The sequence below is a fragment of the Capricornis sumatraensis genome, chromosome 4 (assembly GCF_032405125.1).
Source record: "Capricornis sumatraensis isolate serow.1 chromosome 4, serow.2, whole genome shotgun sequence".
NCBI classification, from domain to species: Eukaryota; Metazoa; Chordata; class Mammalia; order Artiodactyla; family Bovidae; genus Capricornis; species Capricornis sumatraensis.
In genome coordinates, this window is record NC_091072.1 from 69,824,581 (window position 1) to 69,844,648 (window position 20,068).

At 37.7% G+C, this 20,068-nt stretch overlaps 1 protein-coding gene across 1 annotated transcript; it reads right to left on the reverse strand.

Annotated features, from left to right (window-relative positions):
• Positions 1-581: 581 nt before the first annotated feature.
• USP44 (ubiquitin specific peptidase 44) lies at positions 582-11,772 on the reverse strand. Its single transcript, XM_068971924.1, has 5 exons — positions 10,354-11,772; positions 7,569-7,764; positions 4,715-4,823; positions 1,579-1,784; positions 582-781 (listed from the first exon to the last, which is right to left on the reverse strand). The coding sequence occupies exons 1-5, from the start codon at positions 11,770-11,772 to the stop codon at positions 582-584; spliced, it is 2,130 nt and encodes a 709-aa protein (XP_068828025.1).
• Between the last annotated feature and the right edge of the window lie 8,296 nt (positions 11,773-20,068).

The window sequence follows — 20,068 nt, forward strand, 5'->3', positions numbered from 1 at the left end:
TGAAAAAAGGAAGTTCTGTTTACCAAAGTAAAGTCTATTCTGAGTCCCGTCAAACACAAAGCCTCAGGGGTATTGAATGATAATGAGTAAGTAATATTTCACTTTGTAGTAGCTGAACTTCCTTTGCAGGCATTTGATACAAATCTGGAAAAAATGCCCCTTTTCTGGTAAGACTTGGTGAAGCAAGTTTAATCTGTTTGATAAGAATTTGTATAGAAAATAACTATAAAAAATAAATGTATAAAATGATGCCACCTGAACTTCAGTAGAAGATTGCACAAATTCATGATCTGAGCCAATTAAGACATCAAAACACAAGAAAGGTAACACCAGTCTGAGGTAAACACTAAAAATTTAAAACTCCCAAGTATTTAACAAAAATTACCTGCTGACATTGATACACATATACTTAAGCTAACTTCATCTCTGTAAAAAGATCTGTTGCAGTCAGATACAAAATGTGTAAACACTGTGCACTGATTAGTAAGTAAAAATAAAAACAGGGAAGCCCAAAATTGTTAAGTCAGCCCTTTTAAAAAGTATATATACAAATCACAAGAAGAAAACCCCCCGTCTTTGGATCAGCTAAGGATTTCATTAGAAGAGGTATCAGCTTCTTCACTGGGATGCTGGCTACCAGACAGGAGTTCTGGAGGCAGGAGTTTAGAATGTCCATTCTCAGTAACTCGCTGGGTATAAAACAAGATATAAGCTTGGGCCTTGCATACTTCATCCATAGTGCACATGCTTAGCTTGGAATCATTGCAGTGTACCCAGAACCCTAGAGTGAAGCACAAAAATATATCTTAATGTTTACAAAGGAACTTTAGAAATTTCTAGTATAAATGAAAACATGGATTTAAAGAGTTTCAGTGAGAGTTGAGGGGGTGTTTTTTGAAGGAAAAATAATTGTCTAGCCAATTTAGTTCTTTAAATTAGAAATACAGCTTGGGCAGTATGTTACTCAAATCATTTACCTTTGTCCTAGAAGTAATTTGAAGTTATAGGATCTGATTTGTTCACTTGACACTACCTTTAATTCCTGGTATAATCTTACCAGTTAATGCTTTCGCTGGTAATTATAAAGCAAATTGTGTACAACTCATGGTGATGTTAATTGCCTTCCTGGGTTATATGGACTTTTTGTCCATACCTCTTTTTTTAAGGTTCATGGAAGCAGTAAGTGAAAGTTTCAAGTTAGAACTTGAAATCAAAGTTGTTCCAAATATCTGTGATTCCCCAGTTCTTTAGGTGTTCTGTTCTTTAATAAAATTAACTGAATTCAACCAGAAAACAGAGGACCTACTCTTAGAAGTGTGCCTTTCGCACTTTCTGACTTGTAACTAATGAGACCATCCTTACTATTTTATCCCTTCAGCCCTTACAAGACAAAACTACCCCAGTCCTGCATCATAGAATACCCTATTTTATGCACAAACCCCCTATTTTTTTTTCTTCTTGAAAGAAAACAAGTGGCTTTTCTTAAGATTACTTAGTATATAGTTTAGAATTCTGTGAAAACTCAACCCCGGCTTCCAAAAGCCTACCCCAAGGTAAAATACTTTTTTTCATCTATACCTCCTTCAGAATTGTAACAGTAGGCAGTGTAGTGTCCTGAGCCGAATCCTTTCCCGTGGTGCATTACCACAGCAGATAAGTCATACAGAAAACATTCTGGTCTGAGGGACTTCAGGGATTCCCTGCAGCAATAGGGCTCCATGTTTAAGATTTCTTCAAAGCCAACATGAACACCAATCTTCTCTCGGTTATTATGTCCTGACCACCTGCAAACAAATCAGGGTAAAATTATCAACAAAGTCAAGGGACCATAACCACGTACCTGGTCCAAAATCATAGGAAACCTCAGACAGCATAGAGTACAATCCTATATAACAAGTGTAAATAGTAAATCCTTTCAATACTGAAGTTGGCTACAATAGAGGAATTTAGGCTTATTTAACAAACAAGTACAGTGAGGTTCTAAAATAAATTATTTGGCTTCTGTAGTTAGAAGATAGTATAGGAAGAAAATTAACTTTCAGAAAAAATACAGCCTTATGGCGTTTTCCCCCTTTGAAGTGAGAAATTCAAGGCACCAAAGGGTTTTTAATTCTTTACTGTCTTGTCAATACTTTGAGGAGGATATCCCAGGACCTAGAATTTGTTCCTGGGAGACATAATCTGGATCTTTCGTGGCCAGGTGTGGGGAAAAAAACAAACCCAAACAAAACAGGCATCTCTAATTCCTCAGAACACTTCAAAAGCTCTTCATACTTAAAAAAAAAAAAAAAAAACTGTGACCCTTCCTGTGTGTAAATCAGTATAATACCCATTAGTGACAAAACTCAGATATCGTCCCTATACTGTCAATTTCTCAATCTGTTGGTCATGCTTCCCAGTACTGGATCTATGCATGTAAAGCAATGCTTTTATCATCAAATAGTATGAATTGGTGCTACAGGGGAAAAATAATGTAATAAATGGTAGTTCTTTTAAGAGATTATAATCCAACTTGGAGTGCTATGGTACAATAACAAAAAACAGCTGAAAATATAGTATCAATGTATTAAAACATGCAGTTAAGACAGTGGCAGGTAAAGGAGGGAGAAAGGCAAATAGGTTTTATGAAGAAAAAAATGTGAAATGCTTAATTAGTATGATGTAAAATTGTATGGAACTAAAGGTGAGACTTGCAAATTACATCACCTGCCACACTAAAAGTCATGTCCCAGTCTTTCCCTATGAAGTGTATAAAGAGTCCTGTATCCAGTGCACCTTTAATCTTAGTACCAAGCATGTAAAATAATGGAACTTGCTTACCCTAAGCTCCTGTCCTTCTCACTTTCTCTCTTTTATTATACCATAAAATTCAAATCTTAACTTATTGAATTATGCTAAATACTTGTCAGTTAACTAATTAGAAAATAAGTTATTTCCATTGATGACCAGGATATCCCTTTTTGTCTGCTGATAAAGATACAGTAAAATGATAAAAGAACAAGATAACACTGTACCAAAAAGTCACGATTTATTTCTGAGAGAGGGACTAGGACTAGGAGGCACACATGGGGAGCTTGTAAAGTACTAGAAATGTTCTGTTTCCTATGTTTCTTCTAAAGCTCTTGTGTGCCCCTCCCCAATCCCACTCTCCCTTTTATATGCCCTATATATTTTATATACTGGCAAATATAATAGTACATCTTTAATAGATGAAGAGAAAGGAAAAAGATAAATGTGGTGGAAAAGGCAGCATAAAAATGGTCCCTGAATCAGAAATATGGCATGGAAGCATCACAAGTATTTTCTGCAGAAGATGGGAGGCAAATAGATTTAAATTAAGGTGAGTGTCAAATGGCAGATTAAAAAGGCGATTATGAAAAACAGAAAGTTCTTCAATGATTTATAGTAGCAACTGAGTACCAAAAATTTTAACCCTTTTAATTCTATCTATAGAATCTCATATATGGTCTGACCTACTCCATGCTCCCTGGCCTTGCTACCTGGCCCTGGACAATACTGTGCGTGCTAAGTCACTTCAGTTGTGTCCAACTCCTTGTGACCCTAAGAACTGTATGTAGCCCACCAGGCTCCTCTGTCCATGGGATTCTCCAGGCTAGAATACTGGAGTGGGTTGCCAAGCCCTCCTCCAAGGGGATCTTCCCGACCCAGGGATCGAACCTGTGTCTCATGTCTCCTGCACTGGCAGGCAGGTTCTTTACCACCAGCACAACCTGGGAAGCCCCCTGGACAATATTAACACATAACAATTTTCTTGTTTTCATTCCACTTGATTTCACACACCCTGGCAGGTCTCACCCGGACTCTTCACTAAACCTTTTGTTGTGTACCCTTTCCTGTTCCTTCATACCTTTGTCCACGTTGCTCTCAGGCTAAAGTGTTCCTCCTCCTGCACAGACCCAATTCATTCATTAGTATTTGGGGGCATCTATGTACTGAGCTCAGTTCTGGATTTTGGAATACAGGAATGAAATGACCACTGTCATTACTGAATTTCTGTTTAGGGGGACAGAAACAGGTATTAATAAGTCAACTATTGCAGATATTGGTTTTTGCCAAGAAGCAAAAATAGGGTAGGTAATGTGACACTTAAGAGTTGGTGGTGCTACTTTTAAATAGGATGGTCAGGAAAGTCCTGGGATGACATATGAACTGAGATTTAAATTACATGACATCCCCTGTGCCATTAGGGAGGCTTTGGGAATGTTTAGATATCAGCTAATGCCTTCTTCCAGGGCTCTGATAAATTCATTTGTATGTAGTTTGTGGTACTTAGTATTTCTACTTCATCATTATTTCTGGGAATGCTTGACTATAATCTTGAGGAAAAAAATTCTACCTTATATTCCCCAAAGAATATGGAACAACATCAGGCATTTTCCAAGCATGAAGCAACTGGGTCAAATATTCTCAAGCAATAGATTTTAATTTAAAAATTGAACCTAAAACATGCTGAATATTAAACACTATAAGCAGAGACGAGAATATTATACTGTGCAAAACCAAAATGCAAGGAGTCTGCTATCAGCAACGTATTCTACAAGGGAAGATAATAGTATCAAAACGATAGTTACTGAACATGTTGTCTATGATTAGGGCTAGAGATAATGACAGAATTTTTTCTCCTTAAAAAAAAAAAAAAAGCAAAAGTAGATAAGTCCCCCAGTCAAGTATTAAACTTTTTTCTACTACTAACCTGAATCGTTTGAGATGGAGTCTGAGAACCTGAGGTAGGTGGCAAATCATAAGCTGTTTTTGTGCTTCTGTGAGTAGAACTGGTTTTGAGGAAAACCTCCTACGTTTTGCTATGATATCAAAGACAGAATAAGATGCAAATTTAAGGATACAATGAAATGTTTGAGTAAACTCAAAATAATCCAAGCTTGTATTCTCAATTAGACATCTACTGAGTTATAGGCATTATACAGGGCTAAAGATAAAGGGCATGGCCTTGCTCTCAAGACACTCACAATTATGTAAAAGAAAGTGAAAGTGAAGTCACTTGGTCATATCCAACTCTTTGTAACCCCATGGACTGTAGCCCCCATGGACAGCACCTCTGTCCATGGGATTCTCCAGGCAAGAATACTGGAGTGGGTTGCCATTTCCTTCTCCAGGGGATCTTCCCCACCCAGGGATCAAACTCAGGTCTCCCACACTGCAGGCAGACTCTTTACCGTCTGAAACACCGGGGAATCCCACAATCATGTAAACCACACCCACAAAACTTAAGAGCTAGTCAAGGCAGACAGGTAACAAGTAAGTACAGTTGACCCTTGAACAGCAAAAGCTTGGACTACATGGGTCCACTAACATGCAGATTTTTATTTTTTTCAATCACAGTTGACTGTATGTTTCACACACACAGATTCAACGAACCATGGATTGAAATTTACATCCACGGTTGGTTGAATCTGTAGATGTGAAATCTTCAGGGATGGTTTAGCAGACTGGCAGATTTTAGTATAACCGGGTGTGTCTAGAACCAATCCCCCACATACACTGTACATGATTTAATGTAGTCCTGAAATAAGGCAACAGAAAGATATAGTGCTATAATATTTTTAAATGGATTTGGTTATGCCAACTAAAAGGAAGAATTACTCCCTAAACACATACTTTAATATACTCTTACCAAAGTCTAACCAATCATGGTCAGTTTACTTCTTGGGGCTAGTCAGGATCCCATGGGCATGGAACCTTCCTGCCCAGAGCACCCCTCCCTGCTTCCTGGAGATCCAGCCCAGCACCGCCTGAGAAAGCAAGCCTTCATTAGCTCTGTATCGGAGATCTCCCTCGGTGTCTTGCTATTTTAGTACCAGATCTCAAACAAGGGGAACTGAGGGTTCTTTTTACCCTCTACTATCTCTAGAGGTCCACCTATGGACCTTGTGCTGCAGCTTCTCTCTAGGCCGTTGGCTACCAAAGTTTGCTCCTGATGTCCAGGAGTTATCCTTCAGCTTGTACATCAACCGCAACTCCAGCCACAGGAGAAGCTGCTTCTTACAGGAAGTGGAATCAGTCCACCATGAGGCTGTCCTCTAACCCAACTCCTCTTTCCACCAGAAGTCTTTTCTCCAGGTCTATGCTCTGGAGATCCAGGTATCAGACTGCTGCAGGATCTTAGGGACTTAACTTTGGATTGTCTCCCAGAAAATATGGCACAAATGTAGCTAGACAAAGCATGTTAACTCCTTGAATTATAGTTTTAAACATTTGCCATTATAGATTAAATTCAAGCAGCTCTTTTAGGCCTTTATTTGGTGGACCCAGCAGATATAAACATGTTATAATTTTCTGCATTTATTTTCATATCTTTCTACTCCCAGATTTGAAGAAAACATCTAGGACCATTCACATTTATGTTCAAGGAAATACACTATACACTATCAATAAAGGTTTATTTTCTTCTAATCTTATAAATATTAGGCTCCTCTTTACAACAGATTTCATAATAGGCAGCACTCAGAAAACAACGTTGGTATAAGTTGTTTTGGAACACCATCAACTTATATGCCATTCTTTCAATGCTGGAACAGCATTTTATATTACCTTAGGAGTTTATTATCTAATGCCCTAGAGTCATCTTTTTTCAGACATGGAGATTAAGGAGAATATCTGCAAATATATAGTATAAACATTTAAACTGCCATGTACTACACATTGACAGAGAGAAAGAAACCGGATGAAGACGTAGCAGATCTGATGTGGTTTTATCTACCATTTCTCTGGAGAAGGATGCTTCTGTTTAATTGAAATTGCTGTTTCATCCCCCAGTGCTGGGTTCCTATGCTCACTTACATTAGAGAGCTAATCACAGTAGGTAGACCTTGTCTGTCTGTTTTCTCCATTAGGTACGTGAGCATCTTTGAAGTGTCTTTCCTCTTTCCACAATGACTAGAACAATGACTAATTATAGAAGAGACAGTCAATGGATGGTTTTTCAATAAATCTTTGTTTTTATGAAGCCAATGTCCATCGCAGCAGTCCAGCAATGTATATTATTTCCTATTTGATAAGTATGTATACACACACATGTACATATGTTATCTATATATCAATGTTTTGATGTGCACCAGAAGACTCATAAAGCAATCATTTCATTCAGGACTAAATACCTTTTACTATTCCCCTTCACTGCTTTATTCTGCTGCTGCTGCTAAGTTGCTTCAGTCATGTCCAACTCTTTGCGACCCCATGGACTGCAGCCTACCAGGCTCCTCCATCCATGGGATTTTCCAGGCAAGAGTACTGTAGTGGGATGCCATCGCCTTCTCCGACTTTATTCTACTCCCATATTAAATTTTATTTTATGAATCCTTTCTACAACTTACTATAGGATCAAAAATATTTTAATGTCATCAATAAGGCAAAACAAACATGTAGTTCACAAACACCAATTAAAAAGCAGAAATATGTAGCCCAAGTTTCTTTTGATAAACAATTTATTTCTATACCTGCTACTTAAGGAATTTCTTCCAGTTTCCCCTCATTTGTGTTTCTCTTTGCTAACCTTAGAAAAACAAAGAGAATATACAGCCTCTACTTACAATTACACTGGTCACACACGTAGATCTTTCCTTCTAAAGCTTCGGTTTCTGTGAACTTAGCCAACATTTCAGTAACCAGACATGGCTGGGAAGCACTATCTTTTCCAAAGCATTGGTATCTTTCTGGGAATTCCAGTGACAAGTCCCAGAAAGGTTCTATGGTATTTGATTTGTTGTCACATGCAAGACATGTAACCTGCAAATAAAAATATTAGTTTCTCAGATTACAATCCTTCTGTCAAAATATTTACTCCTTTCACTAGAAGTCACTACCTGTAAATAAGCTTTTCTTCTGAAAATGTACTATCAGAATTCTGAATGATCTGCTTTATATTATTTTCAGGGAATAATATTTTTCTTCCATAAACCCACTATGCATTGATGGGCTTTAACTATGAGGCATTTAAAAAGCTCTAAGGGCTTTTTTTTTTACTAAGTTCGGTCAAGTCTGAATTTAGTAAAAAAAAAAAAAAAACAACAACAACTATGGGCTCACTTAATTAGATATACACTGTGTGTATATATATGTGTGTGTATGTGTGTCTATATATATTTATATACATTTAATGTGCTTAGATTATTAGACTTGAGTTTCTTTGCCCTTTTTCCTTTCTCATCTTTCACTGATGGGTTTTCCCTTCCCAAATCCCCATAACTTCTTAACCATAATGCAAGGAAAATGCTAGTAGTATATTTTTATATGCAAATTTTAAATATAGCATACTTTTATATTAGTACATTAGTATATACAGATTTTGAAGCCCTACCAACTAATAATTTCAAAAGATAGTATATATAAAATACATACAAATACTTCCACTTAAAGCAAACAGTACTACATTAAAATCCTGATCAAAATATAGGAACCTCAAAAGAACAGGAGGCCTTTCTAACAACTTACATAGGAAATATAGTAACTGAAAAAGGAAAGAATAACTTCGGTAAAGCATTCAGCAGGATTTAATGCCAACACTGCCCATAACTGAAGACAGACTTTAAAGATCTAATAATCCACATGATATGAAATATTACTAAACTCTTTCACAAAAGCTATATTCCTGGAACACACAACAAAATAAAGAAGCCAATTGTAATTTACAGTTTAAATACACTGACACAAAGAAAAGAAGAATACCCCTAGTGTTAATAGTTTGGGGACTCACTAGGACCAAGGTTTGCCCTTTTGAGAACAGTTTCTTGAATACAGCAGGGTAAAAAGCCATTCCAGCAACCAACTTCTGAATCTCCGGAAGTGACCGATTCTCCAAGTATTTATCACACATTAGAAAGGGAGAGAGCAAAGTGCTGGCACAACAACTTTCATTAAATTCAAAATTCATCCATAAAGGAAAAAAAACAAGGACATACACTCTCACATTATGCAAAACATGAAATGGTAACTTTCTGGAAAGGAATCTGCAACCACATATGAAAAGTACTACCCTTTACCAAGTAATTCCTCTGTCTTAAGGAAATCACTAGAAAAACTGTAGTAACTGATCGTGACATTATAATAACGGAAAAATTGGAAATAGTTCACAAGTCAACAATAGGGGAATGGTTAAAAAAATATGGTATATACATATGCTTGACACTGAAATGTGAAAAAAATGACCAAATATTTTAATGACTATGAAAAATCCTTAATTATTAAATAAAGTGGAAAAAGCAGCAGGTAAATTCAACATGACCATATAATTAGGGCAAAAATATATATAAATATTCAGAAAAAACTAGAAGGACATATACCAAAATATTCATAGTTTTATGTGTGGGTTATGTGGAGTTCTGGGACTAATATATGATTTTCTTCTTTTCTTCTACACAGATTTACTGTGCTATATAGGTTTTCCATATGGTATATATCACTTTTATTTATAATTGTGTATTTTAAACTTTTGCATAAAAGTTAAAAATGACAGAGAAAGATGATAGAAAAATAATATTGCATGCAACCCCCAAAACTACAACTCTTATTTGCTAAGTCACACAATGTAGAATCTAGACAATTCTGAAACATGAAGTGAAATAAACTTCATAGAAATATTTAAACTATTCAACTGAATATGTGTCTAGTGACTCAACTGCCTCAGTTAAAAAATAACAACACATACATTTTTTTTAAAGTTCTATGCTCTAGAAAAGTAGAGAGCTGACGTCTAGTAATAGTCTACCCGAGTCTACTCATTCTAGAGGATCATTAATTAGATGGAAGATTCTGGTTCTGTGACTGTCACAAAGGGAAATTTTTACAGCTGTAATTAAAATAGAGGAAAACCAGTTAGGATCTTTCTAAATAAAAATCACATCTATTCACCTTAAAACTTCCCTACCTGTTCAAGTTTTCAGTCCTTGCTCCCTTTGGTTTTATAGGAAATCCTCCAGGGCTACTTTCTTGGTTCCTGAAACTACTCAAGTGTGCACCAAAACCATTCCTGGTACAAAGGTTATCTTCAAATCTGTTCCTTGTGTAATTAAACTCATCTCAATCCCTCAGAGAATGAATGCAGTATTATTAACCTAAGAAGCTCTGTTTCCTAATTCCCGCCCCACCCCCATCATAAAGCTTTAATACCATGGACATGAAACTACTTCCAATGATTCACGGAGGTGAAAGAACTGTTGGAGCGAACGGACATCCTCATACACACCTGTAAAAGTGATCTAATGTGACCTGAGAACAGTGCTAGCACTAACACACTAGCTATTCAGAGCATATGCACTTTTTAGGCTTCCCTTTATGAACTCCCCAAGATGACAATACGATTTTTTTAACAATCCATACCTGACTAAGAAGCTGTCCGTGAAAAATGTTATTCACAACATTCAGAACCTGCTTGATGAGTTTCCTTTGAGAAGTAGGGATAAGAGCTGGTAAACTGGTACCAGTTGTCTCTAGTTCATGTTGTATTTTATCCAAAAGCTCACAAAGAAATTCCTGAGCATCTTGTTGGCCATAACCACGAAAAGCAGGAATCAATCTCCATACTGAGTGTAGCATAGCAAACGGTGAGACCAAGGCCCATTTTCCAGACCACATGACTTGGAACAAAGTATGCAATTCATGACAAAGAGAAATGTACTGTGAACTTGGCTCCCTTGGCTGAATAAGTTCCATCTTTCTACTCTGTGGTGCTCCGCCACTTAGTCCTGATGATAAACTTGGATGTCTGAAGCGCACAGAGTATGGCTCTTTTTCTTGACATTCATTCATTTGATATACTGTATCTGTAACTGGAGGATGCTTATAAGATGATCTGGTTTTATCACTAGCTGTCAGAGCCAGCCATCGGTTCAGATCAAGTTTTAAAAAACATTGTCGAAAAATAAGTAAATGACTCAATACTTGGAGAACAGAATTCATATAGCAAGTATTTCCCAAATTTCTCAATCCTGTTACACCAGGAGTTACTGTTGGCCTTCGTTTAACAGAGGAGTCACTAGCTTTTTTCAGTCTTACATCTTCTGAGGTAGATCCTACTTTATCTTTAGCTGGCAATGCTGAGGTATGCAGCGGTACAGGAACTGTTTCTACTATGGTGGACTGAGCTAGACCTTGTAAACGCAAACTCTTTCTGGGAGGCATACTTTCTAATTCTGCGTTAGCTTGATGCTCTAATAGTTCTTGTCGTCTTTTCTTCACCTCTCTTTTTGCTAATTTCTCCTGAAATTGTTCTTGCCTTTTTCTTCCAACGGGTGACTGCTCAAACCAAGTTCGAAAGATTTTACCCATGAGTATCCTTCTCCTGTGCCAAAGAGCAGTATACATTTGATCTTCATTTTGAAGCAGAGATTGGGTGCCATCATGTAAGAAATAGGAATCATCACTTGTACCCATAGACCGTAAAACCTTTCCACTACGAGTGGTACAGTGATAATTTTGATTTTTGATTGCACTTAATGTACTTCGTAGTAACTTTAGGTCTCCAGTTGCATTATCATTAAGAACATAATCATCACAAAGGTAACAAAAAACATACATCTCATTCACCTCCAATGCAACAGGATGACTGCTTTCTTGAAAGTGCCCGAGTGCATGTTCTTCAATATATCTTCCACAGGCAACATGAGAACAGCTAAGGCAAGCCCAAATCGACTCAGTTGTATTGCAGTCGACACAATGCCACTTCTGCGGGTTGAGGATGGAATGGTCTTGAGCAAGCCGCAACTGCCCAATGTGTTGGCACTTATCCATTGTTAGCATTTATTGAGTCTAGCTGAGGAACACATAATCCAAACAACTCTCTGTGGGCAACACTTGAAGCATCTGAAAACTAAGAACAATGTCAATTTTTAATAAAAGAAAAACAAAAAGCCAATATTTTTCTTTTTACAAGATATTTTTCTAGGAATTATTTTCTTTTTCCAGGAATAATTTTGTTAATTTGCTCTCACTGGTCCTAATATCTGGGCTGCCTGTCATAATACCAAAGGCAATTCTCACTTTTAATTTACACTAGACTTCACTAATCTCTCATCCGCCTTGCTCTGAAAGAACACACACATTACTTGCTCTGACGGGTCCCTTTCAAACACATTGTTTTCAATTTGATGCTACCATCTACTGGTAAAGAATGGGTAGTGACCACTTTTCACATTCCATTTACCAATTGCCATTCCTTTTTCTTAAAAATTGGGACTGGCAAGACCTAAATACATCTTACTAATATCTCCATTTCAAGAGCCCTAAGTGGAGTTACTAAAATATAATCATAGTTATAAGCATGGTGTCTAAAGTAGAAAAACTTACGTTTGAATGTTACCTCTGCCACATACTGCTTTATATCTGACTTGAGCAAACATTTTAACTTCTCTAAACTTCATCTGTGAAACAGGGAAAACCATACCACCTTCGCTGAATTGTTAAAGGCCTGAGATAACCAAATATCTGGCACAGAGCAAATGTTCAGTAAACAATAAATATTTATTTGACACACATCTATAGTGAATAAATCAATATTACACTCTATTTATTTAAATAATATTAAATATTCTAATTTTAAGTACTATTTAAAATTCGGCTTTCCAGTAGTATACCCATAATGACCTTTATTTAATTCATGGCTCTGCAACATACTCTGATTTGATAGACTTGACTTAAGTAAAGAGAAAAAAGACTTAAGAAAAGAGAAAGTATTCTCCCCTTCTGTCTTTTGTGTTTGACTACACTCTGAGGAATGTGCAAGGATGTATAAGCAAATAGCAGGAAAAAAAGGAAAAATAAGAAATCAGTGGCAATATAATGATTTTACATTCTTGCATGCCTAAACATTACATGAAATTAGAGGCTTACTCCAAAAAACAAACCCATAATCCCAAAACCCCAATATAATAAAATAAATCTGATCTTGATCAAACTTTTCCTTTATCAATTAAAAGAACACATCTGCTACCTGTACCTAAAAACAATAAAACAAAATCTAGTTAAAAAGTAGGACATCATGAAATGTTTTCTTCACTGATTTAAACATACATTGAACACAATCTTTGGGCTGCAGTTGGGGATCTAGATGGACTGGTTGGGTCTCCTTGCAGTCCTCTCTAACACCACAGTTCAAAAGCATCAATTCTTCGGCACTCAGCCTTCTTCACAGTCCAACTCTCACATCCATACATGACCACAGGAAAAACCATAGCCTTGACTAGATGGACCTTTGTTGGCAAAGTAATGTCTCTGCTTTTGAATATGCTATCTAGGTTGGTCATAACTTTTCTTCCAAAGAGTAAGCGTCTTTTAATTTCATGGCCGCAGTCACCATCTGCAGTGATTTTGGAGCCCCCAAAAATAAAGTCTGACACTGTGTCTACTGTTTCCCCATCTATTTCCCATGAAGTGATGGGACCAGATGCCATGATCTTCGTTTTCTGAATGTTGAGCTTTAAGCCAACTTTTTCGCTCTCCTCTTTCACTTCCAAGAGTCCCTTGGACTGCAAGGAGATCCAACCAGTCCATTCTGAAGGAGATCAACCCTGGGATTTCTTTGGAAGGAATGATGCTAAAGCTCCAGTACTTTGGCCACCTCATGCGAAGAGTTGACTCATTGGAAAAGACTCTGATGCTGGGAGGGATTGGGGGGGCAGGAGGAGAAGGGGATGACCGAGGATGAGATGGCTGGATGGCATCATGGACTCGATGGACTCACGTGAGTCTGAGTGAACTCCGGGAGATGGTGAGGCCTGCCGTGCTGCGATTCACGGGGTCACAAAGAGTCGGACATGACTGAGCGACTGAACTGAACTGAACTGGGGATCTAGATATAGAAGACTCAGAACATTATGTGCAGCATGATCAATGCTTTGAATTTTTTAGGACAGCAACATGAATTTCAATGGTACTTGCAGATGCCACCTCCAGGTCCTAAGAAAACTGCAAAGGTAAAGCTGACTTTTGGTTTCTTTCTACCTCTTTGCTTGTAAAATGTCTTAGCAATCAGATATTCCTGCCTACCACAATTTCTTCACTTTTAGATACAGGGTATGTCAAGTATAGATTTAAAATTACGAACCCCAGACCTCACATGTGCACTCCTCTTCCCTCAAGATTTCCTGAGGTCCAAAATCCGTTCAAATATAGTATTTTATTTGAGTAAGCAAACAACAATAGTTGCTAATGGCAGAAGTAAGACATCAGTGATGAATACGCTCCATCATCCTAAATCCTTCTAGGTCCTGAGGTTAATAATCCTGAGATCATACTTGTCTCCAATCTCTCTCTCTCCCCACACACCAATCCTTAAATAAAAATCTTTGGTTCTACTGTCAAAATATATCTAGAATCTGAGTACTTATTATCTCTACTGTTTCACCCTGAATCCTTATACAGTCAGCAAAAAAAGATCTGGAGCTGACCACAGCTTAGATCATCAGCTCCTTACTGCAAAATCCAGGCTTAAATTGAAGAAAGGGATAACCATTAGGCCATTCAGGTATGACCTAAATCAAACCACTTACGATTATACAGTGGAGGTGACAAATAGATTCAAGGGATTAGATCTGGTAGACAGATCTGAAGAATTATGGATGGAGGTTTATAACATTGTACAGGAGGTGGTGATCAAAACCATCCCCAAGAAAAATATGCAAGAAGGCAAAGTAGTTGCTTGAGGAGGCTATACAAATGGCTGAGGGAGGAAGGAAGAAAAGTGAAAGGCAAGGGATAAAGGGAGAGATATACCCAAATGAATGCAGAGATCCAGAGAATAGCAAGGAGAGATAAGAAAGCCTTCTTAAATAAAAAATGTGAAGAAATAGAGGAAAACAACAGAATGGGAAAGACTAGAGATTTCTTTATAAAAAGTGGAGATACCAAGGGAACACTTCATGCAAGGATGGGCATGATAAACGACATAAATCGTCAAGGACCTAACAGAAGCAGAAGAGATTAAGAAGAGGTGGTAAGAATACACGGAAGAACTATACAGAACAGGTCTTAATGACCTGGAAAACCACAATGGTGTGGTCACTCACCTAGAGCCAGACACCCTGGAATGCGCGGTCAAGTGGGCCTTAGAGAGTATTACTATGAACAAAGCTAGTGGAAGTGATGGAATTCTATCTGAGTTGTTTAAAATCCTAAAAGATGATGCTATTAAAGTGCTGCACTCAATATGTCAGGAAATTTGGAAAACTCAGCAGTGGCCACAGGACTGAAAAAGGTCAGTTTTCATTTCAATCTCAAAGAAGGGCAAGGTCAAACAATGTTCAAATTATCATATGATTGCTTTCATTTCACATGCTGGCAAGGTAATGCTCAAAATCCTTCAAGCTAAGCTTCAGCAGTACGTGAACTGAGAAATTCCAGATGTATAAGCTGGGTTTTGAAGAGATAGAGGAACCAGAGATCAAACTGCCAACATTCATGGGATCATGGAGAAAGCAAGAGAGTTCCAAAAAAACATCTGCTTCATTAACTATGCTAAAGCTTCTGACTGTGGATCATAACAAATTGTGGAAAATTCTTAAAGAGATGGGAATACCAGACCACCTTACCTGTCTTCAGAGAAACTTGTATGTGGGTCAAGAAGCATCAGTTAGAACCAGACATGGAACAAGTGATTGGTTCAAAATTGAGAAAAGAGTATGACAAGGCTGTATATTGTCACCCTGTTAAACATACATGCAGAGTACAACATGTACAACTCCAGTCTGCATGAATCACAAGCCGGAATCAAGATGGCTGGGAGAAATATCAACAACTTCCGATATGCAGATGACATGAAGATTCTAGCAGCAGAAAGTGAAAATTTCGGAACTAAAGAGCTTCTTGATGAAGAGGAGAATGAAAAAGCTGGCTTAAAACTCAACATTCAAAAAACTAGGATCATGGCATCCAGTCCCAATATTTCAAGGCAAATCAAAGGGGAAATCAAAGTGGGAGCAGTGACAGATTTTAGTTTTGGGGGCTCTGAAATCACTATGGACAGTGACTGCAGCCATGAAATTAAAAGATGCTTGCTCCTTGGAAGGAAAGCTATGACAAACCTAGACAGCATATTAAAAAGCAGAGACATCACTTTGCCAACAAAAGTCCATATAGTCAAAGCTACAGTTTTTCCAGTAGTCATGTATGCATATGAGAGTTGGACCATAAAGAAGGCTGAGTGCTGAAGAAGTGATACTTTTGAACTGCTCTGCTGGAGAAGACTCTTGAGAGTCCTCTGGACTGCAAGATCAACCAGTCAATCAGAAAGCAAATAAATCCTGAATATTCATTGGAAGAACTGATGTTCAAACTCCAATACTTTGGCCATCTGGTACAAAGAGCCAACTCACCTTTTCCACCTGGAGAAAACCCTGATGCTGGGAAAGATGGGAGGCAAAGGAGAATGGGGCAGCAGAGGACGAGATGGTTAGATAGCATCACTGACTCAACAGACAGGAATCTGAGCAAACTCCAGGAGACAGTGGAGGACAGAAGAGTCTGGCATTCTGTAGTCCATGGGGTCTCAAAGAATTAGACACAACTTAGAGAAGGAAATGGCAACCCACTCCAGTGTTCTTGCCTGCAGAATCCCAGGGACAGGGGAGCCTGGTGGGCTGCCGTCTATGGGGTTGCATAGAGTCGGACACGACTGAAGCAACTTAGCAGCAGCAGCCCCAGAGACTGAACACCACCACCACCGCTACCACCCTGGACAAAGCCAAAGTCAAGTGGACTGCTTACTGCAGTTAGGCTCCTAGTGGTCTCCCATTTTTGAAACTTGCTGCCACTGAAAGTTTACTCTCCACAGAGCAGCAGCACACTTTATTTTTAGACCCAAACAATGGGGGCCCATGACCCTTTAGGGGGCTCTCCTGACTGTTCCTCATTATGTGCAGTCAGCAGAGTAAAGAGGATGTGGCCACCTGGAACAAGAATACCTTCCAAACTTCCCTTTTAACTGCTACTTGGGAACTGGAGAATTCTCTGCCTGAATCATTCCCAAAGCCTGCTTCCACTGTCTACAAGGGGCGATAAGAAGCCACTCTAGAATTCTATAAAGAACAATGACACCATCAGATATGTAGGGATAGAGGGATCTGAATGGCAGATCTAGAAAAAGGATGAGTACAATGAAAGGAGACTTCTATTCCAGATATTACAAGGGAATTAAAGATGCAGCACCCCTGAAGCCAAGATGGGAGCAGTGGCAGGTCAGCGCACATCAGACATTGGTTGAAAGAGCTGACTCAATATGGAGGTCAAGAGAAGAACCTAGGGTTATTTTTTATTTGAAAGGGATCACAAAAAGAACACAGAGAAAATTTTGTTAAACACATTTCTGGCAAGTCACAGACAATAATTATCAGTTCAACTTCTTGCAGAGATGAAGTGGGAAATGCTGTTTACACTCAAAGAAAATTATTTCATTCTTAAACTATTACTTTACATATTTATTTTTTATTTTGCCACACATGCGGCATATAGGATCTTAACTCCCTGACCAGGGATTGAACCCACGTCCCCTGAATTGGAAGTGTGGAGTCTAAACCACTGGACCACCAGGGAAGTCCCTCATTCTGAAATTTTAAAGAGGTGGTATGAGTTGACATCTTGCAGAACATTCAGAAAATAAGGTTCAGAAACAAAAAGCCTAGAGAAGAAAATATATGTATATATACACACATATGTTCATTCATTCACTTTTGGGTTATCTCAGACCCTGAGATAAATTACTGTAAATTATTTTATTAATCCATATTTTAAATTCCTCAAAATAATGAATGTTACTTGTGTAAGTTTTAAGTAGGAAAGATAGTCTCTTTACTAACTAGTCTCTTTACTTCCTTCTCCTCTATATCTTGCAAATACATTCTCTTAGTTACAAGAAATTTGTCAATTTCATTACAGTTGTTACTAAAAAATCTATTTAGATGATGGCAAGGCCCCTGACCTTCAACAGGAAGTTGCCAATAATCAAACAGCATGATTGCATTTGATGCAAAATTGTCAAAATGGTGAAATGTTTATCAGATGCCACCTCTCTGAGAGGCTGTATAGCAGGGAAGGTCTCACAGCAAAACAGAGAGCCCTAAGAAATCCAAATGCCTGAGTTTAACACAAGCATTTACGTTCCACGTACCTGTTTTCTTATCTGTAAAATAACAGTGGTAATAACAGCAACAGGTTGATGAGGGAAATAGGGAAATTTATATTTGTAAAGCACTTACAACAATTCTTGGGTGCTAATAATTTGGCTCTTAGTACATCTTACCTCCCAATAATAATAATATTACTACTACTACTACTACTACTACTACTACTATTATTATAAATGCTAGCTTCCCACTAGTTTTATCACTTTTAGCCAGGGTTCTTCTCAGGCAAATGTGTACTAAGGTGAATTTAGGTGCTAACTGACAATTGAGACGTTAGCTGAGGACTAAGGTCTGACCTCTCCCAGGGGTATTTGCATTTTAAAAGGGGATCTTTCAGAAAAAAAATCTTTTTAAAAATCCAAAGAAGTGAAATCAGAATAGTGGAATGACAGACCACGAGATTAATATTTTAGAGTAGGGGGCCCATTCACCCAGTCTGTTTATGAAAGAAACCAGTAGGGGGTGGACAACCAAGGCAAGGGTAGGGAAGAAAGCAGGAACTGGAGAGCCAGGCTGCAGCTTCCAGGGATCTCCAGTTTGCTCTGCTGCCGGGAGCCACAGCTCAGAGACAGTTACTAGGGTATCCCCAGAGGAGCCTCATCACACAAAGATCTAAAAGCTCGGAAGAGAAGAAAGGGGGGTGGGAGTATTTCTTGACACTTATCTTCTTCTCCTGGGTTCAGAGCACTTCTTTTCATTTGCTAATCCACTGCTGAGAGGCTGTGTATTAACTGGCTCCAGCAGATAGCATAAGTAATTTTTGGCAGTATATTCATCTCACAAAGAATTAACAAAACATTTTTGCATTCCCCATATAGATTCTGGTAAAATATTACCTGTATCTATATATAATAGCAACATACAAATAGTCAAGATATTCTGAATGAAATCTGTATGTAAAGATTAAAACCATCTATATCATTTTCTCATACATTTTTAAAAAAGTTTCACACTTGAAATTCCAAATAACAGCTGTGAAAAAGCTTTTTTTAAACCAAAAATGCTATCTTTATTTTAACCACAGATGGATTTATAAATATTCTGAAAGCTTCTCTGTCATTCTTCACTGCTTAAAGACAACAAAAATTTTAATTTGTTAAAAGAAAATCAAGCTATTCAAACTTTTAATACCATATCAATGAACAAGCACCTTTATTTTTAAAATCTCCTTCAGCAAATCTCTAAAGTTTACAAAATAATTTGACTTGTTGAAAGCTAATTATTTTAGAGTTAGCCTGGAGAATCCCAGGGACGGGGGAGCCTGGTGGGCTGCCATCTATGGGGTCGCAGAGAGTCAGACACAACTGAAGCGACTTAGCAGCAGCAGCAGCATACCATTAAAGCAATTATAAAATAGAAAGCTAAAATGACTAGAAGAGAAATAAAACAAAATTTTATTAATGGTATTTTTAGTCAAGGGTTTAACTCATGCACACATCAGACTATAGGTAAAATATTCAACTTGTTATGGTTCACCAGCACAAAGTTGCTTATACCTACCACCCAGAACTACGGAGTGAGGTTTGTGACATTTTATAGGAGGCAGTGATCAAGACCATCCCCAAGAAAAAGAAATGCAAAAAAGGCAAAAAACGGTTGCCTCAAGAGGCCTTACAAATAGCTGAGAAAGGAAGAGAAACAAAAGGCAAAAGAGAAAAGCAAAGATATACCCATATGATAAATCTAAACTCCTTTAACACGACCTGTAAGAGTTTTCAAATTGTGGCACAATATCTACCTTTCTACTCAGATCTATGATTAACTATTTCACACACACCTTTTGTTAAAATATTTTTATATACAAATGACCACATGTGAATAAGCTTAATTTTTTAAACTTTCATAACTGGGATATGAACTATTGTTTTGTAGGAAATGGGTATGTGCATTTTATATAAATTCTATTCTTACTAAAGAAAAAA

Coding starts and splice junctions, on each gene's coding strand:
- USP44 (XM_068971924.1), bottom strand. CDS start 11,772: ATGCTAACAATGGATAAGTGCCAACACATTGGGCAGTTGCGGCTTGCT. Junction 4,824..7,568: donor CGTGTGTGACCAGTGTAATT/GTAAGTAGAGGC, acceptor TTGATATCATAG/CAAAACGTAGGAGGTTTTCC. Junction 782..1,578: donor CTGTTACAATTCTGAAGGAG/GTATAGATGAAA, acceptor GCTTCACTCTAG/GGTTCTGGGTACACTGCAAT.